The following is a 26080-nucleotide window of genomic DNA, read 5'->3' on the forward strand; positions in this document are numbered from 1 at the left end:
ACACACGCACACATTCAATGTTTATGTGACTTCCTATGATCTCGATCTGTAACATATAAGCTAGTACATAAAATACGCTGCAAACAATACTGTTTAGTTTGTTTTTACAGTGACGTTCATGCAACAAATTTCCGTACACCGTTTTTATCAACTTGTTCAAGGTGTCAGCTGGAGCAGATTTTATTGAAGATCATTTATGCTACGTGTCCGCAGGCTCTGTGGCTATATGAAACCTTTCACTTCAGATTAAACTAAAGTGACCGTACTACTTTCACATAATTAAATAAAACCGTTCCTCAACCTCACAAACTGTACTTTCAAGCTTACCTTATGGACCAGTTGTCACCAAGACGACCCTCAATGAAGTTAAACAAGTAGGGGGAGGCTTTTTACCCGTTTATTTCGCAGACGTGTTGTAACTGAACCACGCTGAAAAGAAACACAAGTTAAATCATCAGAAGGAAACTTATTTTTATAGGCTTCCTCTTCCTGTGTGTTTATTGTCCTCAAAAAGTGTCTTCATTACAAACAAACGAACAGAACACTTTTTGCGAACAATAAAAGGCGTGGTCATCGTACAAGTGACAGAACGTTTAATTCCCAACGATGTTATACTGTGTATTATAATGCAATTCTCTTCTACTTTATTTTATTATATTTTATTTGCTAAATATGTTAAAACAGTTTTGTTAACTTGTTTTATTGCAAGAAAGTACTTTAATCATGTAGACACGTTAACTTGATGTATTTTCTGTAACTGATTCTGTAGTATCTAAAAACATTTTCTTCGGCTGTCAAGCTCCGACAATTGTGGGGAAAGTTCTAACGATGCATCTTTTCATCTGCAAAGATTCCACAATCTGTGTAGAGGGCGGTATTTATGTACCACACTAAAATCCCTTTCTCTACGAGATCTGTTTGAACTTGAGGAGTAGTGTCAGGGCAGTGATTCCTGTTTAGAAATGTTTGTAAACTCAGCTGTTACGGGTGCTGAAGATACAAAAATGTGCTATAGTTTGTCACTGTTAACGCAATTTTAAAGAAGTTTTGGTCGTTCACTTTGTACCGCATGTAAATATAAAGAAAAGTTGTACACTGTACATAAATAAGGACTTTTTGTAATATTATCTCTGCCATTATGGTAACTGAGCCCCTTCAATTATATTCTGTTTTTAAATCCCCCCCCCCCCAAAAAAAACCTCCCCATCCCACTTCCTCCCATACCAGACGTATACGTGGTTGCGCACCTATCAGACATTCCGTACAGTCAGTAAGTCTGAATTTCCAAACGAACGTTTCATTTTTTTCCCCACGAAAAGTGAGGCACGATTCAAGTGACGTTAGTAGGGGTAGGCGATCCCATTGTTACTGACCCTGACTATACGCTCCTTTTATGTTGACATGCTCACTGTCAGCAGATGCTACTACCGATTCTCAGAGTATTCACATTGCAACAGCTAATATATGTGAAGACAGTATACATTGCAGACTGAACATCATTCGAAAACACTTCCTATAATTTGTGATGACTCTGAAGTTGAGTCACCTGTACCATCACCTTAACCATCACCTGGACAATCTGAACCCGCAACACAGAATCGCTGTTGGTATGTCCATATGTTAGCAGACTATGTGACCAGATTGAAAGTGCAGAAGAAGATCACAGTCATTTTATAGCAGCATATGTAATTTCAACTTCATCAAATGAACATTGTTGTTTAATTGGGACGTAGGAAACTATTTGCAATAAAATATTTATGCATACTCATCTTTATTACCTTTTATTTTAAGGCAATGAAAGCTTAATTGCAAAAACATACTTTTCCTCTGCAAAAACAAGAATTTTAGTTATGATCAAAGATAGTAAGAATATCAATGCCATGTCTACAACGTTTGTCTGAGTCAATTATGCTTAATAAGAAAATCGTTCGTAATTATAGTAATCCCGTAAAGCCTCATTGACCATGCAGTGTGTCATTCTGCATTGACGAAATAACAGATTATCATTAGTTTCAAGAAGTAAGCCTTATCTCAATAACTGAATAAGGTTAATTTCGAAACACTATATCAACTAAACCGTACCTACCATTTATTCAAAGTGAGAAAAGAGGGAAACAACAAGTTGTTTTGAAAGGTTCATGGTTATCTAATAACATTCACAAGAAAAAAGTGAAGGAGAGTTACTTCATTCTCAGGTGCGTATCCAGGGGGGGGGGCGTTGGGGCGCGCCCCCGGGTAAGGAAAAGAGGAGAAAAAAAAGAGAAGGAAAAAGGGAAAAGAGGGGGGGAAAGAAAAGGAGGAGAGGAAGGAAGGGGAAAGAAAAAAAAAGAGAGAAAAAGGAAAAAAGGAGGGAGTAGAAGATAGCCAAGACCTCGGGAAGAGAAAGAGGAACAGTCATAGTTAAAGCGCTGATCCCTATAATATACACAGGGTAGCCAGTGACAGATCAAGGATTACGGAGGGGGTGTGCGCCTCACCCTACCCCTTACACCGACAACTCCATTTTTGACGTTTCCATTTTTCCTCTCTCACTAATGTATCTATATAAATACTATATATGGTCTATCATAACGCGTGTGTGTGTATGGACGCCTTAAACAATTGTACAATTGTGCTATATGGAACCAACTGTGGCTGGTCTTGAACTCGACCGAGTCGTCGGGGTACATGACGCATTTCGGGAAGGGGGCGACCGCCCCCCCCCCGAACAAATTTTCTTCATGACATCGCTAGTAATTTCAAAATAGACAATGCTTAGATGCAACTTACAAGGCCTGGGAAGTGTCATTTCCAGCGATCTGGGAGGCATTTTCGGCCAAAAATGTTCTTGTACGCTTCGCGCCAACTCATGGTGGCGCTTCGCTTAGATAGTTTGCTTACAGGCTTCGCTCCTCCCTTGGCAATTACTCGCTACACGCCTGTGCGAATTTGTAAAGCAAAGAGCAGATATAACATCATATCAGTGAGCATTGAAATGCATGTTTCCACGATGAACAGCCTCAAAAACTGTCTATGTGTGTAGTTAAAGGCGTAGGAGCCCAATTGTTCAACATATCAATGCCAATATCATATAAGCAAGCATCGGTCATTACAGTGCATGGCATCGTGTACCGCACGGTCCGTGAAAGTTGCACAGTATACCGCTGGATGCTATGTAAACAACCAAATGTCTTATGTAGATGGAGAAAAATCATACAGATCCATTTATGTCAAAACTCTCTTTTACAGTAGTAATGTCGGCCAAGCTTACAACTTTATTTTAATTACCAAGGAGATCATTTTTATGCTATTCATTGCTATTTATTTTTCTTTCAGTAGGTGCCCGAAAAAGATGGGGAAAAATTTGGTTGCGGGTGGGGGGGGAGGGGGGCTGCAGCCACCGCCTCCTACGGGACCTACGCCTATGTGTGTAGTGTTCGGTTTCGATATACCTGATATCGGAAATATCTGCTATTTTTCATTTCCTTCAACCAAGTTTTATAATAGCCATTATAAGAGGTTGCAATATTTATACACCAATAAATTAACTGTGTCGGAATTTTAGAAAATTTCCTCACCAACATTCTTCATCATACTTTCCTCTACTCGTGCAACTTTGACCTGTCTGTTAGGGGTTCAAGGAGGTTTTTCTATATTGCTTGTCCATAGATTGAATTTTCTGCAACATTATGGGTATGTTTTGAAGTGATTTTATTCACGAGAAATCTGAATTTTCAAATTCTCAACAAATAATGGGCTTAAAACATTGAAAAGTGGGGCTTTCGGATATTGTGGGCCGTGACGTAGAATCACCTACAAAAGCAATGATCCATAGGACATGCAATGAGGTCGAACATGATGTGTGACTGGTGACAATCTGCAAAAAGGTTATGGATGGAAAAAACTTTTGGGAAACACTTGGTTCTCAGGCAAAAGTGTACATCTGGTTGGTCATTTTCAAGCCCGAGAAGTGCTATTTCCGGTGATCTGGGGGGTATCAAAACCAGAAATTTTCTTGTACGCTGCGCGCCAACCGATGGTGGAGCTCCGCTTAGATAGTAATTAGCGCCCCCCGGGTTAGAAAATCCTGGATACGCGCCTGATTCTTATTACAAAAGGAAAAACGGACCGTATCGGAAAGATTCAGTTTGGAAAGAAAGCAATTCACATCAAGAATTCTGTAAAATGAAACGTACATTGAATTTACTTTGAGGTAACGCACCTCCGTTTAGGAAAATAGAAGATCGTTTTCCAATTTTCAAGAAGGATTAAAGCATCAAGCGCAGTTCAAATATCAAAGAAATCCTAACGAGTCAACTATTCCAGGTACATTGACCCTGATATCATAAAATCCTAACGAGTCAACAAATCCAGGTAAATTTGACCCTGATGTCATAAAATCCTAACGATTCAACTAATCCAGGTACAGTGATCCTGATATCATAAAATGCTAACAGCTAGGCTACTGATAACTGATAACAGTCTAGGCTACTGACAAAAGGCTTTTGTGTAATGTAAGGGTTACGTAAAGTACAAAACAATATGTATAAAAAATACAACAATATTTGGCGGCTAGTTGAGACTCGACTTGTTACTTATCATAACGTTGCTGTTTCAACAATAACTCTGGCCTATACTAGACTTGGTACATGCGTTTGCTGCTTGAACAATAATTTGGTCTAGTCAACAATCTTTATATACGTTTACTGCTTAAACAATGACCAAAGAAAAAACTACAGTAAGTAAGTCTCAAAAACGTTATCTGTTACGTAAGAGTTACATATTTAACTTGTTATTTTTTTTATTTTACACAAAACAGATAGAACATACCTGTAATAAACTAGGACTAAATTTCAACGGAAGCGATACAGTAAGTACCGATAACCCTTAAAAAGCACTATGTGATGTAATGGTTAAATTATGTAAGCGTGCACTTTTTTATATAAGTTCAAAGCCACAACCATACCCAGCCCTTTCGTCTTATACAATTACTTGTAAGGAGTCACTCAACCCCCACCCTAATATCGCCTTACAGTATTATACACGGGCGTTATATATCAACAGCTGCCGTGGCGCATCGGTTGAGCACTGTACCTGCAGTGCGATAGGAATTTTGAGCTCCTGGGTTCCATCCCCGGTGCCGGCAGATTGCTTTTGCCGCGCTCTCATACGGTCGCTTGCTTTTATTAGGGCCTTAAAGTATTATACACCAGCGTTATATATCAACAGCTGCCGCGGCGCATCGGTTGAGCACTGTAGCTGCAGTGCGATAGGTATTTTGAGCTCCTAGGATCGATTAACATATCGACTGGGTAAACGTTGTAAGCAACACAATAGTTATAATTATTCAATCTGATCGACAAGTAGAGTACCATTTTCGTATGTGAGTTTCAGTTAAGGATTTAACGTAGGAAATTAACCTTGTCGCTCTTAAAATAATTTACCTATCTAACCGGTGATGTCCTAACAGTACCGAATATAATTTCGTAAGTGACAATTTGGGCACTAATTAGTTTCTCTGTCGTATCAATGAAATGATACTGCTCTCTTTTTGTGTACATACAGCACGTATACTAATGATAACAGTATAAGGAACCTGTCCAACTAATCATAGCTAAATTATCTAGAAGATACAAAACAATCCAGCAATTAACAACTTGCAAAGAGATTACCCTCTGTGCCTACTGACACTTGCCCCGCCATGGCACATTTAACGTTGGAGCCATTCTTCGATCAGAGATCCGATGACCCTTGATCCAGCAGTAGCAGCGCTGTAGCCTACTCCTAGACATACTTTGGGGCACTGCTGCTAAACATAAACAGATAATTGGAGCTCAAGGAGAGATTCTCTCCCTGAAAATAATTTAAGATAAAATACATTCGGCATGGGTTTACTACAAATATAGTAGAATAAAGATAATAAAAGAGCCAACGTTAAAACGACGGCAATCTATACAGTTACCTTTGAATTGTTCTCTTTAACAGACACTTAAAGACTTCCTCAGTTCGGTAAGACGACTTTGGATCATGTATGTTGGAGAGTATCATGGTATTCGGGGAGCGTCCATTTAGATAAGTGTCAGCGTCCTGATATGTTCTTAGCTAGATGTCAATGATGTTTGTATTAACTTACACCTACATGTAATGTACTTGGAGTAAAATGTTGTATCGCTTGTTTGTATATCAATAAACTACTTCATTATAAGGTCACAAGCTCAAAGTAGGTTAATAGCCACAATTGTAAAAGTTTGCGTTCTTCTGATTTAGGTATATTATATCAATGGTAAACTTATGTTTCGCCTCCAACAGAAGAATATAATTTTAGCATCCTGATGAAACATGGCAATCGGTTCCGATGCATACCGTTAAATCGTGAAATATACATTAGACATTAACACACTTTGCATTTTGCAATGACCTCTAATCTTGGTTTGTGAATATCCGTAATGTCATATTTGTTTTGCATCACTGGTTGATGACCAGTATATATGTCATCTAGTCTGAGGACATGAGATTTGCTATTCCATGACTCCCCCACTCTGTATTTAATTGCAGACAACAAATCTTTCAGATCATCATTATTTGTCCTTGTATCACGATACTGTGCTCACACTTTTCGAAAGCGGTATTAATGAATGGCTCTGGGTAAGTCATTAATAATGCAATAAGCGCTGTGTGTGGAACTTATTTTTAAATTGTATTTCTTTGATATGTTGTTACATATGCCAGTCACACAGCCAAAAGGAATGTCTGCACAGAAGGCTGTGAAGGTATATATATAGGCTACACATGCAAGGGGGTTGAACGTTTCGATTTTAGCAGGATCTTCTTCAAAGTATATGCTAGGAATCAAAACGTAAGGCTCTCTCACGTTTACACATTCAAAGGCATATATTTGCATGTTTATTCAACAAATAGTTAAACAGTGGTATCTACGTGAACAATTTTATCTCCAAACTTTGTACTCTTAGCGGAATTATTTTTACTTTGTATACTGATAAGATTGATTAGTGGTGATAAAGAGCTTGATATAACGATGTGTTGCTACTTGGAACTTTCAAGAAATTATTTGATAATGATTTCCATTGAATAATTCCGCCTTTTAATCATTTTCTTGCAATAGACTTACGAAATCAAATGATGAAGAAAAAGAACACCAAGCGAAGCTGCAAGCGGCAAAGTCAAATAAGTTTTATACAGGATATGGTGAAGTCCAGATATTGTCCTATAAAAGTATTATGAATTACTTGTGACTACTGCCGAAGTAGAGTCTTAAGTGGAGTGTTAAGTGCAATGTGTTCGAATGGTTATTTATTTTTATCTGCTGACGATATACATTTGGGTGTGCAGTATCAAGCTTACTTAATACAAAACAATTTTTTGTTACGAAAGTGTCATAGGTTTCATCTTTCTATTATTCTAGTTTTCTTTGCAAATCAGTTATTGTTATCCAAAATCCATTGACCTTTCACTTTCACAAGTGCATGTTTTGTTTTTATCATTACAAACAAAGATGACAGCAATGACCAAAGTTTTAAACATTCACTTTAACTAAAAAGTCAACTTCGTAATATTCTTTCAAGCTCTTGACTTTTTTTCCTTCTTCGATTTTTTTTTATCTTCACCGAATATATTTTGCTTCATAAACTGTTATTGACATTGTAGAATGCTTGTCCGATAAAAAAGACAACAGTTGGTTCAAAATGTTCCCACATTTTTTTTGGGCCTCACATTTAATCTGAAAGGATTATGCTACAGGGAATAGAAAAATGATTTTTATGAAATATCCGGATGCTTAAACCGTATTACTTTATTTGAGGTTGTCATCTTTCTCATCCATGCAGATCATTCAATACACTGGCAGGTTTGCAAATCCGGAGAAACTATCAAGAAAAACCAAGGTGATTAAAAGAAACAATCAATTTTATTGTCATTTAAATATCTCCACTACGGTAATTTTAAATTCAAAATTAAGTCATTGTTTTTGTTGAATTATCCTTTTAAAATTAAATTGGGCTAAGGTCAACATTTTATTGAAATTATTAATTCTGTTATTTAAATGACAGTCTCAATACCAAAGTCTCGAAGACGGAGAAACGGGTAAGTAATATTTCAACTGACTATTTATTGTTGAAAGAAAACAAAATGTTTAAGAAGTAATCTTTGGGATTGACTGATTCTCGATAACCTAAACAAAATTTCAGCGCAGTTTATACTTTAAAATGCAAACAGTTCACATTTGTTTAATTCACAGGCAAACACGCAGAAAGTAGAATGGTCAAGTTTACCGAAAGTTTGCTTGAGCTCTTCTGGACAGTGCAAGAAAATTTCTGAATATTTTCAATATCTTGATAGTCAGGTACGTTGTACTTATATTGATCAGATCAACTTGTATTTTGGTTTTAGTTTTGATGCATGTGCTATACTTTTCACTCAACGCAAATATGCCTTACTTTATGTCCATTCTTAGAATGAACCATGCGTAATGTCACTCTTTACATAGAAACAATGAATACTAGACTCAGTTGAATCATAATTTGAGTAAGTTTAATATTTTGGAATTACGATAAAACAACCCATATTTAATTTAATCAGGACTAAACATCGTTACCTTCCATGCAAGTACACAAACATCCCCCCCTCCCCCACGCACACACATCCAATGTTTATGTGACTTTCCTCTGTGCTTTGATATCGATTTATAACAGATAGGCTAAAACATAAAATATGCAGCAAACAATATTTTTTATTTTGTTTTTACAGTGACGTTTGCAACAATGTTCGTGTTACGTTCCTAACAACTTTTTAAATGTTTCAGCAGGAGCAGTTTTAATTGAAGATCATTTTCAATATGTGTGCGCACGCTCTGTGGCTTGGAAACGAGGTTATATTATTCCTTTCAATTCAGATTAAACTAAAGTGACCGTACTACATTCACATAATGGACAAATCCGTTCCTTAACCTCACAAACCGTACTTTCAAGCTTACCATGTGGACCAGTTGTCACCGATACGAGTCTCAATGAAGTTAAACACTTAGGCAGAAGTAGTTAACCCTTTTATTTCGCAGACGTATAATAACTGACCCACGGTGAAAAGATCGTTGCCTAGTAGCGGCTTATTGGGGTTTACGGCTTCTTTATATATACATATGGTTTCTGGAACTGCAGAGAACAAGCGACACCAATCCGAACCAGGAGAGGGATAAAACATGCACGTTACATAGTACTTACATATACAAAGAAGAGAGGTTAATATAAAAGGCCACACCCTAAAACACCATTGGGCGACAGCAGCAGTGACCTTTGTGCGACCTGAACCTAACGGAAATTTCCCTTGCAAACCATGGCACGCTTAGGAAAACACATCGGAAACGATGGCACCAGTAGAAACAAACTACCACGACAAATAACTTGGAGCAGACGTTACCTCTAGTTATCTCTAGTTGATTAAAATAACCGAGGACACGAAAATACTCATGCATGGTTGTTATACGCATTATCGAAATACGTAAATAATATCTTTTGTTCATGTCATTTCATTGATTGTTAAAATTATGTAACTGCAACGGTATGATATAGTAAAACGTGCTATACGCACTTCGTCTTTTTGCTCCAACTACAGTGAAGTTGAGTGAACCACTAGTTCTTGATAAATTGTATTCTAGAAGTAAATGTGTTTGCTGCTGCCCTTTCGAGTCTATCACAAAATAACTGTAATTTACAAGACACAAGTAAACTAATCAGAAGAATCTTACCTTTTAGGCTTCCTATTCCTGTTTGTATATTGTCCTTAAAAATGTCTTCTTTACAAACAAACAAGAGACATTTTTGCGGACAACAAAAGGCGTGGTCATCGTTCAAGTGTCAGGTCGTTTACTTACCAACGATGTTATACTATGTATTATAATGCAATTCTCTTCTACTTTATTTTATTCTTTTATATTTTATTTGCTAAAAAATGTTAATACAGCTTTTTAAAATTGTTTTATTCCGAGAAATTACTTTAATCATGTAGAAACGTTAACGTGGTGAGTACTCTGTAACTGATTCTGTAGTATCTAAGAAAATACCTTCGGCTGTCAAACTCCGTCAATTGTGGGGAAAATTCAAAAAATGCATCTTTTCATATGCAAACATTCCACAATTTATTTACAGGGCGGTATTTGTAACATTATATAGTCGCACTTGAATCCCTTTCTCAACGAGATCTGTTTGAAACTAGGGAGTGGTTGGTGTGAGATAGATTCCTATTCACAAAATGTTTGTAAATCTCAGCTGTAACGGGTGATAAGATACAAAATTGTGCTATAGTTTTCTACCTTTAAAGTAATTTTGAAGAAAGTTTGGTCGTTTACTTTGTACTGCATATAAATATAAAGACAAATTGTACACTTTACATAAGGACTTTTTGTAATATTATCTCTGCCATTATGGTAACTGAGCCCCTTCAATTATATTCTGTTTTTAAATCTACCCCCCCCCCCAAACAAAACCTCCCATCCCACTCCCTGCCATCCCAACAGTATACGTGGTTACGCACCTGTCAGACATTCCATAAAGGAAATCTCAGTTTTCCAAACAAACGTTTCATCTTTTTTCCAACGAAAAGTGAGGCACGATTCAAGTGACGTTAGTAGGGGTATAGGCGATCCCATTGTTACTGACCCTGACTATACGCTCTTATTCATTTGACATACTCACTGTCAGCAGATGCTACTTACGCTTCTCAGCTATCCACATTGCAACAGCTAATATATGTGAAGACAGTATACATTGCAGACTGATCATCATTCGAAAACGCTTCCTGTAATTTGTGATGACTCTGTGGTTGAGTCACCTGGGCCATCACCTGGACCATCACCTGGACCATCGAAACCCGCAATACATAATCGTTGTTGGTATGTCCATATGTTAGGAGACTATCTGACCAGATTGAAAGTTCAGAAGAAGATCCCAGTCATTTTATAGCAGCATATGAAATTTCAACTTCATCAATGAACATTGTTGTTTAATTGGGACGTAGGAAGCAATTTGCAATAAAACATTTATGCATACACATCTTTATTATCTTTTACTTTAAAGCAATGAAATCTTTATTGCAACAACATACTTTTCCTCTGCAAAAACAAGAAACTTACTTATGATCAAAGATAGTCGGTATATCAATGCCATGTCTACAACTTTTGTTTGAGTCAATTATGCTTAATAAGAAAATCGTTCGTAATTATAGTAATCCCGTAAAGCCTCATTGGCCATGCAGTGTGTCATTCTGCATTGACGAATTAACAGATTTTCATTAGTTTCAAGAAGTAAGCCTTACCTCAATAACTGAATAGGGTTAATTTCGAAACACTATATCAACCAAACCGTAGCTAGCTATAGCTACCGTTTATTCAAAGTGAGAAAAGAGGGAAACATCAAGTTGTTTTGAAAGGTTAATGGTTATGTAATAACATTCACAAGAAAAAAGTAAAGGAGAGTTACTTCATTCTATTGCAAAAGGAAAAACGGACCGTATCGGAAAGATTCAGTTTGGAAAGAAAGCAATTCACATCAAGAATTCTGTAAAATGAAACGTATATTGAATTTACTTTGAAATAACGCACCTCCGTATGGGACAATAAAGAGATCGTTTTCCAATTTTCAAGAAGGATTAAAGCAATAAGCGCAGTTAAAATATCATAGAAATCCTAACGAGTCAACTATTCCAGGTACATAGACCCTGATATCATAAAATCCTAACGAGTCAACTAATCCAGGTATATTACCCCTGATTTCATAAACTCCTAACGAGTCAACTAATCCAGCTACATTGACCCTGATATCATGAAATCCTAACGAGTCAACTAATCCAGGTACATTGACCCTGATATCATAGAAATCCTAACTAGTCAACTACTCCAGGTACATTGACCTTGATATCACAGAAATCCTAACGAGTCAACTAATCCAGGTACATTGACCCTGAGATCATAAAATCCTAACGATTCAACTAACCCAGCTACATTGACCATCATATCATAGAAATCCTAACTAGTCAACTATTCCGGGTACATTGACCCTGATATCATAAAAATCCTAACGAGTCAACTAATCCAGCCTAGGTACATTAATCCTGTTCGGGACTACTCGATCGTTAATTTTAGAGGGCTTTTCACATAAACTGAATATAACTGGGGAAAAAAAAAAAGATTCGCTATAAAGAATATTTAAATTTCAATTAAACCAAACTGCCAACAGTCTAGGCTACTGACAAAAAGATTTTTGTGTAATGTAAGGGTTACGTAAAGTACAAAACAATATGTCGCCGCATTTCAAACATGTTGGCAACTGGTTTAGACTAGACTTGTTACGTATGTTAACTTTGCTGTTTCAACAATAACTCTGGCCTATAATAGACTTTGTATATGCGTTTGCTGCTCGAACAATAACTCTGGTGAAGACAACACTTGTGATATATGATTAAGGTTAAACAATGACCAAAGAAAGAGCTCCAGTAAGTAAGTCTCAAATTTTTTTTTACACAAAACAGCAAGAACATACCAGCAATAAACTAGAATTAAATTTCAACGGGAACGATACAGTAAGTACCGATAACCCTTAAATAGCACTTTGTAATATAATGGTTATATTATGTAAGGGTACACTTTTTTATATAAGTTAAAAGCCACAACAATACCCATCTCTTTCGTCTTATACAATTACTTGTAAGGAGTCACCAGTATTAAACACGAGCGCCATATATCAACAGCTGCCGTGGCGCATCGTTTGAGCACTGTACCTGCAGTGCGATAGGTATTTCAAACTCCTGGGTTCGATCCCCGGTGCCGGCAGATTGCTTTTGCAACGCTCCCATACGGTCGCTTGCTTTCATTAGGGCCTTAAAGACGTATACACGAGTGTTATATATCAACAGCTGCCGTGGCGCATCGGTTGAGCACTGTACCTGAGGTGCGATAGGTATTTTGAGCTCCTGGGTTCGATTAACATATCGACTGGGTAAACGTTGTGAGCAACACAATAGTTATAATTATTCAATCTGATCGGCAAGTAGAGTACCATTTTCATTTGTGAGTTTGGGTTAAGGCATTCTGTGCGTTAATGGATAGGCCATCAATGCAATCCAGAGTACTGTACGCCCCTCTCTGGAACGTTCTTCCTGTATGTTTATGATGTTTGGGAAGGGGAGTTAATCGGAAGGATAAGAACATTTCAAGGGGATGTCTCACGGATTTAACGTAGGAAATTAACTGTGTCGCTCTTAAAATAATTTACCTATCTCACCGGTGATGTCCTAACAGCACCGAATATAATTTCGTAAGTGACAACTTGGGCACTAATTAGTTTCTCTGTCGTATTAATGAAATAGTACTGCTCTCTTTTTGTGTACAAACAGCACGTATACTAATGATAACAGTATACGGAAACTGTCCAACCAATCATAGCTAAATTATCTAGAAGATACAAAACAATCCAGCAATTAACATCTTGCAAAGAGTTTTCCCTCTGGCACATTTAACGATGGATCTATTCTTCCATCAGATCTCCGATGATCCAGCGGTGGCAGCCCTGTAGCCTACTCCTAGACATACTTGCTACTGCTGCTAAACGTAAACAGATAATTGGAGCTCAGGGAGACATTCTCTCCCTGAAGATAAAATACATTCGGCATGCGTTAACTACAAATACAGTAGAATAAAGATAATCAAAAAGCAACCGTTTAAACGACGGCAATCTATACAGTTACCTTTGAATTGTTCTCTTTAACAGACACTTAAAGACTTCCTCAGTTCGGTAAGACAACTTCGGATAATGTAGGTTGGAGAGTATCATGGTATTCGGGAGCGTCAATTTAGATAAGTGTCAGCGTCCTGATATGTTCTTATAGCTAGATGTCAATGATGTTTATATAAACTTAAACCTACATGTAATGTACTTGGAGTAGCATGTATCGTTTTTTGTTATCAAGCAACTACGTAATTATAATGTTACAAACTCAACGTAGGTTAATAGCCACAATTGGAGACGTTTGTGTTCTTCTAATTTAAGTAGATTAGGTCAGTGGTAAACGTATGTTTCGCCTCTAAAAAATAAAAGTTAAGCATCCTGTTGAAACTGGCAATCAGTTCCGATACTTACCGTTAAATCGAGATATACGCATTAGACATTAACACACTTTGCATCTGGCATCCACCTCTAATCTTGGTTTGTGAATATCCGCAATATGATATTTGTTTTGCATTATTGGTTGATGACCAGTATATATGTCATCTAGTCTGAGGATTTGAGATTTGCTATTCCATGACTCCCCCACTCTGTATTTATTGCAGACAACAAATCTTACAGATCATTATTATTTGTCCTTGTATCACAATACTGTGCTCCAACTTTTCGAAAACGGTATTAATGAATGGCTCTGGGTAAGTCATTAATAATGTAGTTAGCGCTGTGTGTGGAACTTATTTTCAAATTGTATTTCTTTGATATGTTGTTACATCTGCCAGTCAGACAGTCAAAAGGAATGTCTGCACAGAAGGCTGTGAAGGTATATATGCTATATAAGCGATAGGATTGAACATTTAGATTTTAGCAGGATCTTCTTCAAAGTATATGCTAGGAATCAAAACGTAAGGCTCTCTAACGTTTACACATTCAAGGGCATGTATTTGCATGTTTATTCAACAAATAGTTAAACAGTGGTATCTACGTGAACAATTTTATCTGCAAACTTTGGTCTCTTAGCGGAATTATTTACTTTGTATACTGATATGATTGATAAGTAGTGATAAAGAGCTTGATATAACGATGTGTTGTTACGTGGAACTTTCAAGAAATTATTTGATAATGATTTTCATTGAATGATTCCGCCTTTTAATCATTTTCTTCCAATAGACTTACGAAGCGAAATCAAATGATAAAGAAAAAGAACACCAAGCGAAGCTGCAAGCGGTAAAATCAAATAAGTTTATACAGGATATAGTTATATAGTTAAGTTATATATAATTTCCGAATATTGTTCTCATAAAAGTATTATGTATTATTACATGTGACTACTGCCGAAGTAGAGTCTTAAGTAGAGTCTTACGTGTCATGTGTCCGAAAGGTTAAATATTTTTATCTGCTGACACGGTTGGACGATATACATTTGGGTGTGCAGTATCAAACTTACTTAATTCAAAATAATTTTTTGTTACGAAAGTGTCATAGGTTTCATCTTTCCATTATTCTATAGTTTTCTTTGCAAATCAGTCATTTTCATCCAAATTCATTGACCTTTCACTTTCACGAGTGCATGTTTTGTTTTTATCATCACAAATAAAGGTAACAGCAATGACCAAAGTTTTAAACATCCACTTTAAATAAAAAGTCAACTTCGTAATATTTTTGTAAGCTCTTGACTTTTGTTCCTTGTTTGATTTTGTTTTGTTTTATTTGTTTTGTACCTTCACCGAATATATTTTGCTTCATGAACTGTTATTGACATTGTAGAATGCTTGTCCGATAAAAAAGACAACAGTTGGTTCAAAATGTTCACACATTTTTTTTTGGGCCTCACATTTAATCTGAAAGGATTATGCTACAGGGAATAGAAAAATGATTTGTATGAAATATCCGGATGCTTAAACCGTATTACTCTATTTGAGGTTGTCATCTTTCTCATCCATGCAGATCATTGAAAAGGTTATTAAATACACTGGCGGGTTTGTAAATCCGGAGAAACTATCAATAAAAACCAAGGTGATTAAAAAGAAACAATCAATGTTATTGTCATTTAAATATTTCCGCTACGGTAATTTTCAATTCAAAATGAAGTCATTGTTTTTGTTGAATTATCCTTTTAAAAGTAAATTGGGCTAAGGTCAACATTTTATTAAAATTATTCATTATGCTATTTAAATGACAGTCTCAAGACCAAAGTCTCGAAGACGGAGAAACGGGTAAGTTACTTGAACTCACTATTTATTGTTAAAAGAAAAAATGTTCAAGATGTAATCTTTGGGATTGACTGATTGTCGATAACCTAAACAAAATTTCAGCGCAGTATATACTTTAAAATGCAAACAGTTCACATTTGTTTAATTCACAGGCAAACACGCAGAAAGTAGAATGGTCAATTTTACCAAAAGTTTGCTTGAGCTCTTCTGGGAAGTACAAGAAAACTTCTGAATATTTTCAACATCTTGATAGTCAGGTACGTTTTACTTAGATCAGATAAACTTGTAATGTTGGTTTTAGTTTTGATGCCTGTGCCATACTTTCCACGCAAGTCAAATGTTTAATATTCTATGTCCATTCTTAGAAGGAACCATGCGTTATGTCACTCTTTACATAGAAACAATGAACACTAGACTCATTTCAATCAGAATTTGAGTAAGTGTAATATTTTTGAAATACGATAAACAATCCACGTGTAATTGAATCAGGACTGAACATCGTTACCTTCCATCCAAGTACACAAAACACCCCCCTCCCCCCCCCCACACACACACATTCAATGTTTATGTGACTTCCTCTGTAATTTGATATCGATCTATAACAGATAGGCTAGTAGGTGAAATACGCAGCAAACAATACTTTATTTTGTTTTTACAGAGAAAAATTTCCGTGTTCCGTTCCTACCAACTGTTTAAAGGTTTCAGCAGGAGCAGATTTAATTGAAGATCATTTTCAATATGTGTGCGCACACTCTGTGGCTTGGAAACGAGGTTTCGTCATTCCTTACAATTCAGATTAAACTAAAGTGACCATACTACATTCACATAATGGACAAAACCGTTCCTCAACCTCACAACCCGTACTTTCAAGCTTACCATGTGGACCAGTTGTCACCGATACGAGTCTCAGTGAAGTTAAACACTTAGGCAGAAGTAGTTAACCCTTTTATTTCGCAGACGTGTAATAACTGACCCACGGTGAAAAGATCGTTGCCTAGTAGCGGCTTATTGGGGTTTACGGCTTCTTTATATATACATATGGTTTCTGGAACTGCAGAGAACAAGCGACACCAATCCGAACCAGGAGAGGGATAAAACATGCACGTTACATAGTACTTACATATACAAAGAAGAGAGGTTAATATAAAAGGCCACACCCTAAAACACCATTGGGCGACAGCAGCAGTGACCTTTGTGCGACCTGAACCTAACGGAAATTTCCCTTGCAAACCATGGCACGCTTAGGAAAACACATCGGAAACGATGGCACCAGTAGAAACAAACTACCACGACAAATAACTTGGAGCAGACGTTACCTCTAGTTATCTCTAGTTGATTAAAATAACCGAGGACACGAAAATACTCATGCATGGTTGTTATACGCATTATCGAAATACGTAAATAATATCTTTTGTTCATGTCATTTCATTGATTGTTAAAATTATGTAACTGCAACGGTATGATATAGTAAAACGTGCTATACGCACTTCGTCTTTTTGCTCCAACTACAGTGAAGTTGAGTGAACCACTAGTTCTTGATAAATTGTATTCTAGAAGTAAATGTGTTTGCTGCTGCCCTTTCGAGTCTATCACAAAATAACTGTAATTTACAAGACACAAGTAAACTAATCAGAAGAATCTTACCTTTTAGGCTTCCTATTCCTGTTTGTATATTGTCCTTAAAAATGTCTTCTTTACAAACAAACGAGAGACATTTTTGCGGACAACAAAAGGCGTGGTCATCGTTCAAGTGTCAGGTCGTTTACTTACCAACGATGTTATACTGTGTATTATAATGCAATTCTCTTCTACTTTATTTTATTCTTTTATATTTTATTTGCTAAAAAATGTTAATACAGCTTTTTAAAATTGTTTTATTCCGAGAAATTACTTTAATCATGTAGAAACGTTAACGTGGTGAGTACTCTGTAACTGATTCTGTAGTATCTAAGAAAATACCTTCGGCTGTCAAACTCCGTCAATTGTGGGGAAAATTCAAAAAATGCATCTTTTCATATGCAAACATTCCACAATTTATTTACAGGGCGGTATTTGTAACATTATATAGTCGCACTTGAATCCCTTTCTCAACGAGATCTGTTTGAAACTAGGGAGTGGTTGGTGTGAGATAGATTCCTATTCACAAAATGTTTGTAAATCTCAGCTGTAACGGGTGATAAGATACAAAATTGTGCTATAGTTTGCTACCTTTAAAGTAATTTTGAAGAAAGTTTGGTCGTTTACTTTGTACTGCATATAAATATAAAGACAAATTGTACACTTTACATAAGGACTTTTTGTAATATTATCTCTGCCATTATGGTAACTGAGCCCCTTCAATTATATTCTGTTTTTAAATCTACCCCCCCCCCCCAAACAAAACATCCCATCCCACTCCCTGCCATCCCAACAGTATACGTGGTTACGCACCTGTCAGACATTCCATAAAGGAAATCTCAGTTTTCCAAACAAACGTTTCATCTTTTTTCCAACGAAAAGTGAGGCACGATTCAAGTGACGTTAGTAGGGGTATAGGCGATCCCATTGTTACTGACCCTGACTATACGCTCTTATTCATTTGACATACTCACTGTCAGCAGATGCTACTTACGCTTCTCAGCTATCCACATTGCAACAGCTAATATATGTGAAGACAGTATACATTGCAGACTGATCATCATTCGAAAACGCTTCCTGTAATTTGTGATGACTCTGTGGTTGAGTCACCTGGGCCATCACCTGGACCATCACCTGGACCATCGAAACCCGCAATACATAGTCGCTGTTGGTATGTCCATATGTTAGGAGACTATCTGACCAGATTGAAAGTTCAGAAGAAGATCCCAGTCATTTTATAGCAGCATATGAAATTTCAACTTCATCAATGAACATTGTTGTTTAATTGGGACGTAGGAAGCAATTTGCAATAAAACATTTATGCATACACATCTTTATTATCTTTTACTTTAAAGCAATGAAATCTTTATTGCAACAACATACTTTTCCTCTGCAAAAACAAGAAACTTACTTATGATCAAAGATAGTCGGTATATCAATGCCATGTCTACAACTTTTGTTTGAGTCAATTATGCTTAATAAGAAAATCGTTCGTAATTATAGTAATCCCGTAAAGCCTCATTGGCCATGCAGTGTGTCATTCTGCATTGACGAATTAACAGATTTTCATTAGTTTCAAGAAGTAAGCCTTACCTCAATAACTGAATAGGGTTAATTTCGAAACACTATATCAACCGAACCGTAGCTAGCTATAGCTACCATTTATTCAAAGTTAGAAAAGAGGGAAACAACAAGTTGTTTTGAAAGGTTACTGGTTGCAAAAGGAAAAACGGACCGTAACGGAAAGATTCAGTTTGGAAAGAAAGTAATTCAGATTAAGAATTCTGTAAAATGAAACGTACATTGAAGTTACTTTGAAATAACGCACCTCCGTATAGGACAATAGAAAGATCGTTTTCCAATTTTCAAGAAGCATTAAAGCAATAAGCGCAGTTAAAATATCATAGAAATCCTAACGAGTCAACTATTCCAGCTACATTGACCCTGATATCATTGAAATCCTAACGAGTCAACTAATCCAGGTACATTACCCCTGATTTCATAAAATCCTAACGATTCAACTAATCCAGCTACATTGACCCTGATATCATAGAAAAATTAACTAGTCAACTATTCCAGCTACATTGACCCTGATATCATTGAAATCCTAACGAGTCAACTAATCCAGGTACATTACCCCTGATATCATAGAAATCCTAACGAGTCAACTAATCCAGGTACATTAACCCTGATATCATAAAATCCTAACGAATCAACTCATCCAGGTACATTGACCCTGATATCACAGAAAAATTAACTAGTCAACTATTCCAGCTACATTGACCCTGATATCATAGGAATCCTAACGAGTCAACTAATCCAGGTACTTTGACCCTGATATCATAGAAATCCTAACGAGTCAACTAATCCAGGTACATTGACCCTGATATCATAGAAATCCTAACGAGTCAACTAATCAAGCTACATTGACCCTGATATCATAGAAATCCTAACGAGTCAACTAATCCAGCTACATTGACCCTGATATCATAGAAATCCTAACGAGTCAACTAATCCAGCTACATTGACCTTGATATCATAGAAATCCTAACGAGTCAACTAATCCAGGTACATTGACCCTGAAATCACAGAGATCCTAACGAATCAACTAATCCAGGTACATTGACCCTGATATCACAGAAAAATTGTCGAGTCAACTACTCCAGCTACATTGACCCCTGATATCATAAAATCCTAACGAGTCAATTAATCCAGTTAAATTGACCTGATATCACAGAAATCCTAACGAGTCAACTTAACCAGCCTAGGTACATTAATCCTGTTCTGGACTACTCGAATCGTTAATTTTAAAGGGCTTTTCACATAAACTGAATGTAACTGGGGAAAAAAGAAAGATTCGCACAAAACGAATATTTAAATTTCAATTCAACCAAAATGATAACAGTCTAGGCTACTGACAAAATGTTTTTGTGTAATGTAAGGGTTACATAAAGTACAAAACAATATGTCGCCGCATTTCAAACATGTTGGCGACTGGTTAAGACTAGACTGTCTTGTTACTTATGTTACCTTCCTTATTCAACAATAACTCAGGCCTATAGTAGACTTGGTACATGCGATAACCCTTAAAAAGCAATATGTAATTTAATGGTTATATTATGTAAGGGTACACAAATCCACAACAATACCCATCTCTTTAGTCTTACAATTACTTGTAAAGAGGCACCCAACCCCCACCCTTGCACATGAAATGTACGAGACTAGCTATTATGACTTTATAAACCCCAAAATTTCTTTCAGGGCGTGAACAGAAAGTATGTGTTGTCATCACGGCAGTTGTTTTGTTGCCATTTGGTCGATTTATCCTTAAAAGTGATACATTGGAATGCATTTTTGAGCTGTTAATATTCTCTGTATGAAGAATGTTATCAAAATACAATTTTTCTTTTTAATTATTAACTCAGTGTATTACAGAGGGCAACCAAACGTAGCATCTGTGACTTTGCAAAGAGCTCTTCAACATCGGATGAAACAATGAGAACACGGAATAGGTCTATATGTTCGCGTTGAGAATTCTTTGTTCGGCTTAAGTTTATAATTAATGCTTCGTTGGCGTAGATCACATCACTACTTTGTACTGGAGCTCCACAAGTGATTTGTCTTTGCTTTCGTCGTTTATTTGTGAAATCTATTAATTTCCTTGTACAGGTGAAAGTGAAACTTTTGTGGCAATCCTTTGTAAAAAAAAACTTGAATGCGTGCGCTCTTCATCAGCATATGTCACTCACAGATATGGTTGTGAATAATTGTCTCTTTTGAGGGCATATCACTAGTCATTAGGTGTTTTGTAACGCCTAAGAGTGTGAACATAAACCATTGCAACAATCCTTGCACTTCTGTTATCCACTTCGTCTTACCAGCATACGTTTAGTGAAGAAAGTTATTCAAGGTAACAAGAAAAGTTGTTCACCCTCAGCATACGATGAACTCATATTTTATTCATTGAAGATATCAACAACATGTTTCAGTCATTATCAGACTTTGTATAAGAACTTTAAATTCGCCAATTCATTGCGATTCAGCCCTTGCAACTGTACCTCGCTTTAACATACAGAGGAAGATGAACCTTCACTGGATCAAGAAGAATACACTGAAAAGTGACCTCATTGCCGTATTTTTAATGGCATTGGCACTGTTTAATAGTACGAATGGTAGGTTATATTGCTATTTTCTCTATATTAGACATAGCTACCGCTAACTCGACTGTTTACAACTAAAATTCCAGATGAAATAGGACATTCCATGTACTCATCTTTATTGCTTTAAATGCAATTTTAATGATCCAAGCCCTTTGTTGTCCTTTGGTTCGATGACCTCAATGTCTACCTCCACAGCTTCGACGACCCGCCTAGTGGCGGATGTTATGGTCTGGGGCAAGTGGTCTACCACTCTCCCCCACTCATGTGAAAAAAAACGTTTATTGTTAAGGGTGCTGAGTTGCAAATTGGATTTATATTTTGAATTTTGGAAGTAATTTATATTCAAAATCTATATTCAACTATTCTTTTTTCTGTCCAAATTTTCGCAACGCTCCAAACGTTTTTGGCGACCTTAAAACGTGTCACGACCTACACTTTGATTTACTTGGCGTCAAAGTGATTGATCGAGCCGTTAAATCGCTTGATTTCTTTACAGGAGTCGCTTCTCTAACCCCTGCGAACTGCACTAAAAAGACTACGTTCGTGGGAGAACATATAGAGCTGGAATGCAACGTTACAAGTAGATATTCATCACTATGGAAATGGAACGACGAGAGACTATTTGCAGGAACTACAAGAACGACGTACTACCAGAATATTGACATAGACGAAGATAAATACTCTTTGAAACTTAATTCTGTCAGTATATTAAATGATGGCACATATTTATGCTTGGAAAATGGTGAAAAACGAATTGAGTACTGTCTGGAAGTTATATGTAAGTTAAACTACCTTTTATGCTTGAACAATACAGTTGGTCTAGCCTGGACTTGTTACATACGTTTGCTGCTGAAACAATGACTTTTGGCCGAGACTAGACTTGTTACATAAGTTTGCTGCTTGAACAATAAATCTGGTCTAGCCTAGATTTGTAAACTAGACTTGTTAATTACGTACGTTTGCTGTTCAGCAAATAGCTCTGGTCTAGACTAGACATGTTATATACGTTTACTTTCATTTCTAGATCCCTCTCTCTTCAAGAAATACATATCAAGTACTCCTTTTGTCTTTTGAAATCCCCCGATACACATAAAGAACACAGTTACTACTGTAAATCTTATAGTTTTGTACCTGAGGATATTTGTAACTCTAACAAATCCAGTTGTTAGGGATTTGTTGGAATTACAAATATCCTCAGTTCTTACTGTAAACTTAATAGCACATGCTACTGATTTATCAGATTTGTCAGCACGATCCAGTATTTTACTGTCAGTGGCACAAAACACACATGAACACATGAAACACACATGGTGATGTATTTACAACAAAATAATCTTACAAATCATTCTTACTTGTTACAAAATCCTCGAAAATTATTGTGACCAAAATGTTCATAGACAGACAGAAAACCTTTAGGAATGAACAAGAATGCAAAGATAATTAAGCACAGTACCGCAAATTAAAAGCAATTGAAGAAAGACTTTTACTTGTTAACCATTGCAAGTTTATTTTGCTTGATGAGAAGAAAGTGATGAAGCCCTGAATATACAATTAAATAAAATAAAAATAACATTAGAATTCAACCAAATCAAAAGCTACAGTAAGTAAGCCTCGAAAACGTTGTCTGTAAAATAAGCGTTACATATCAAATATCGAGAAGATACCTACAATATACTAGAATTAAATTTCTAACAAATGCGTATGCAGTACGCACCGATCCCCTTGAAACGTACTTAGTAATATAAGGGTTATATTATGTACGGGTACACTTTTATATTTATAAATGTAAAGCCACTACAAATATCAAGCTGGTAAATATTATATCGAAAGCAAATGCAGTAAGCACCGATACCACTTAAAACGTGGTACTATAAGGGTTACAATGTTACATTATGTTCGGGTACACTTTTTAATATAAATTTAAAGGCACAAAAATATCAAGCTGGTAAACAATATTATAACGAAAGCTAATACAGTAAGCACCGATACCACAATAAAACGTACTTAGTAATATAAGTGTTATATTATGTACGGGTACACTTTTTATATATAAATGTAAGGCCACTACAAATATCAAGCTGGTATAAACATTATGATATGTTCATCTCTTTCGTCTTACAGTTAAGCAAACACGCTCCATCGAAGGCATCGCACTGCTCGCCAGTACTACAGGAACATTCTTCACTCCGTAGAAACCACTGCGACATGCTGTTGATAAGATAATTGTGTGAAGGAGTTGTTTAAGTGATCAAAACGAACCAATTCTAGATTGTAAATACAATCAAGGGAAAAAGTGCATTCTTTTATCAATCGATATACAAAAACAGTGTAAACACGAAAGTCAACCATAGGTCTCCATAGGTTCACATAGATTCGCAAAGGTCCACATAGAAGGAAGATATCTACAAAGCTTAACATTTGTGAGTGTCGTTGGTTGCGTGATTTAAATCTTCCATTAAAATCTTCAACAATAGCACTCCCCCATAATAACGACTAGAAATGCATTTGCCTGCAAATAATCAGTATTGTAGTGCGCGTGGAGTGCTTGCAGTATTAGGAAACATTTTTCGGATGTTCATGGTGTCCTTTTTTGGTCCGACAACACACCCGGAAGTGTAGTCATGTAGGTACCAACAAAGTGAGGGCGCTTGTGAGTCAAGTTGACTTCGCAGCTCGCCCTCTGAAACTGCAAATGTACAGAGACTATATCAAACTTTTAGTTTCAACGCGCAGTCAGGTAGGTATCGTTCACTTGCCAGTAATGCCAATATTGTAGCGCGCACGCGTACTGCAATAAAAATTTCGCGTTTGAAAATACGCTCTCTAATACCAATACCATAACAGTTTACCTGCCTCCTGCATTCTCATAGGCTTTCTTGGGAGATCGCGGAAAATGTGAGCTGTGAGGCAAGTGACTTTTTCACGCTAGTTTCCCTTTGCTAGGTTTGGCGAATTGATGACGTAGCCTAACACACAGGCTAACGTTCCAGACTAAACAACTTGAAAGGTGAAGAAGTGGGCAGTGGCGTGTAAAAATGAAAGCCAGTCTTACTAAAGGGTGGATTTTCAAATGGGGGTGGAATATTCCCTTTCCAAATGTGCTGCGCCATGCCGGCCTCGCCTTGCTTTTGCCGCGCTCTCATACGGTCGCTTGCTTTCATTAGGGCCTTAATAGTATTATACACGAGCGTTAGATTTTTCATTCATTGGCACGATAACAAATTATTATTGAAAATAATGTCATCATATAGGCTAGTATTCATTGATCGTCGAATTATTCTATTTTGTATTTATATGTAAATACTTTTCTTCTTTTCTTTATACAGGGAGTCTTCTACTTTGTTAAGCTGTTGTACGCTTTTTGGAAGACTTCCTGCACACTGTAAATTTACACGTGAAAAACAAATTAATCAATTCAAAATATATCAACAGCTGCCGTGGCGAAGCGGTTGAGCACTGTACCAGTGTCGCTTAAAAGTAGTACCATTTGTTTTATTATTATTTTCACATTTCTGTAAAAATTTATTATATAAACAGTTTTGAGATGAGTGAGCCAGTGGGCTCGATCTACCAAAACAAGAGAAAAAACACTGTACCTGCAGTGCGACGGGTATTTTGAGCTCCTGGGTTCGATCCCCGGTGCCGGCAGATTGCTTTTGCCGCGCTCTCATACGGTCGCTCGCTTTCATTAATTGGTGCTAAGGCACTTTTCCTTGTGACTTTTTTTTTGCGGTGTACCTGAGCACGCCCTGGACTTGTGGCCACCTGTATGCTCCAGTACACTGTGGTGTACCGAGACTTGCGAGGGGGCCGAGAGTTGCGAGGGCCCGAGAGTTGCGAAGGGGCCGAACGTTGCGAAGGAGCCGAGAGTTGCGAGGCGGCCGTGAGTTGCGAAGCGGCCGAGAGTTGCGAGGGGGTCGAACGTTGCGAGGGAGCCGAGAGTTGCGAGGGAGCCGAGAGTTACGAGGGAGCCGAGAGTTGCGAGGGGCCGAAAGTTGCGATGGGGCCGAGAGTTGCGAGAGAGCCGAGAGTTGCGAGGGGCCGAGAGTTGCGATGGGGCCGAGAGTTGCGAGGGAGCCGAGAGTTGCGAGGGGCTGAGAGTTGCGAGGGGGCTGAGAGTTGCGAGGGGGCGAGAGTTGCGAGGGGGGCGAGAGTTGCGAGGGAGCCGAGAGTTGCGAGGCGGCCGTGAGTTGCGAAGCGGCCGAGAGTTAAGAGGGTTCGAGAGTTGCGAGGGAGCCGAGAGTTGCAAGGGAGCCGAGGGTTAAGAGGGAACCGAGAGTTGCGAGGGGCTGAGAGTTGCGAGGGGGTCGAACGTTGCGAGGGAGCCGAGAGTTGCGAGGGGCTGAGAGTTGCGATGGGGCCGAGAGTTGCGATAGGGCCGAGAGTT

At 37.4% G+C, this 26080-nt stretch overlaps 2 protein-coding genes and 2 long non-coding RNA genes across 4 annotated transcripts in view; 3 read left to right on the plus strand and 1 right to left on the minus strand.

The window, feature by feature from the left end:
* The window catches only part of LOC139976918 (uncharacterized), a 472282-nt gene that overhangs the window by 402591 nt on the left and 43611 nt on the right, over positions 1 to 26080 (minus strand). The window lies entirely within an intron of this gene.
* Positions 4595 to 16173, plus strand: LOC139977461 (uncharacterized). The gene is made up of 7 exons (XM_071986804.1): positions 4595 to 4717; positions 5965 to 5988; positions 6535 to 6624; positions 14874 to 14930; positions 15651 to 15719; positions 15886 to 15919; positions 16069 to 16173. Exons 1-7 carry the CDS (start codon positions 4697 to 4699, stop codon positions 16146 to 16148), a joined length of 375 nt encoding a protein of 124 aa, XP_071842905.1. The 5' UTR covers positions 4595 to 4696; the 3' UTR covers positions 16149 to 16173.
* Positions 7701 to 10446, plus strand: LOC139977633 (uncharacterized). Its single transcript, XR_011796617.1, has 4 exons — positions 7701 to 7880; positions 8046 to 8079; positions 8234 to 8338; positions 8743 to 10446. It is a non-coding gene; the product is annotated as an uncharacterized lncRNA (long non-coding RNA).
* LOC139977924 (uncharacterized) lies at positions 21363 to 25133 on the plus strand. Its single transcript, XM_071987651.1, has 3 exons — positions 21363 to 21705; positions 22190 to 22471; positions 23815 to 25133. Exons 1-3 carry the CDS (start codon positions 21615 to 21617, stop codon positions 23883 to 23885), a joined length of 444 nt encoding a protein of 147 aa, XP_071843752.1. The 5' UTR covers positions 21363 to 21614; the 3' UTR covers positions 23886 to 25133.

The sequence above is a fragment of the Apostichopus japonicus genome, chromosome 12 (genome assembly GCF_037975245.1).
Source record: "Apostichopus japonicus isolate 1M-3 chromosome 12, ASM3797524v1, whole genome shotgun sequence".
Taxonomy (NCBI): domain Eukaryota; kingdom Metazoa; phylum Echinodermata; class Holothuroidea; order Aspidochirotida; family Stichopodidae; genus Apostichopus; species Apostichopus japonicus.

Bases quoted from the DNA above. Each gene is read 5' to 3' on its own strand.
- LOC139977461 (XM_071986804.1), top strand. From the start codon at position 4,697: ATGACCAAAGAAAAAACTACA. The intron at 14,931-15,650 runs GTAAAATCAAAT...TCATCCATGCAG, and splicing joins ACCAAGCGAAGCTGCAAGCG to ATCATTGAAAAGGTTATTAA. The intron at 15,920-16,068 runs GTAAGTTACTTG...TTTAATTCACAG, and splicing joins TCTCGAAGACGGAGAAACGG to GCAAACACGCAGAAAGTAGA.
- LOC139977924 (XM_071987651.1), top strand. From the start codon at position 21,615: ATGAACCTTCACTGGATCAAGAAGAATACACTGAAAAGTGACCTCATT. The intron at 21,706-22,189 runs GTAGGTTATATT...ATTTCTTTACAG, and splicing joins ACTGTTTAATAGTACGAATG to GAGTCGCTTCTCTAACCCCT. The intron at 22,472-23,814 runs GTAAGTTAAACT...TTCGTCTTACAG, and splicing joins GTACTGTCTGGAAGTTATAT to TTAAGCAAACACGCTCCATC.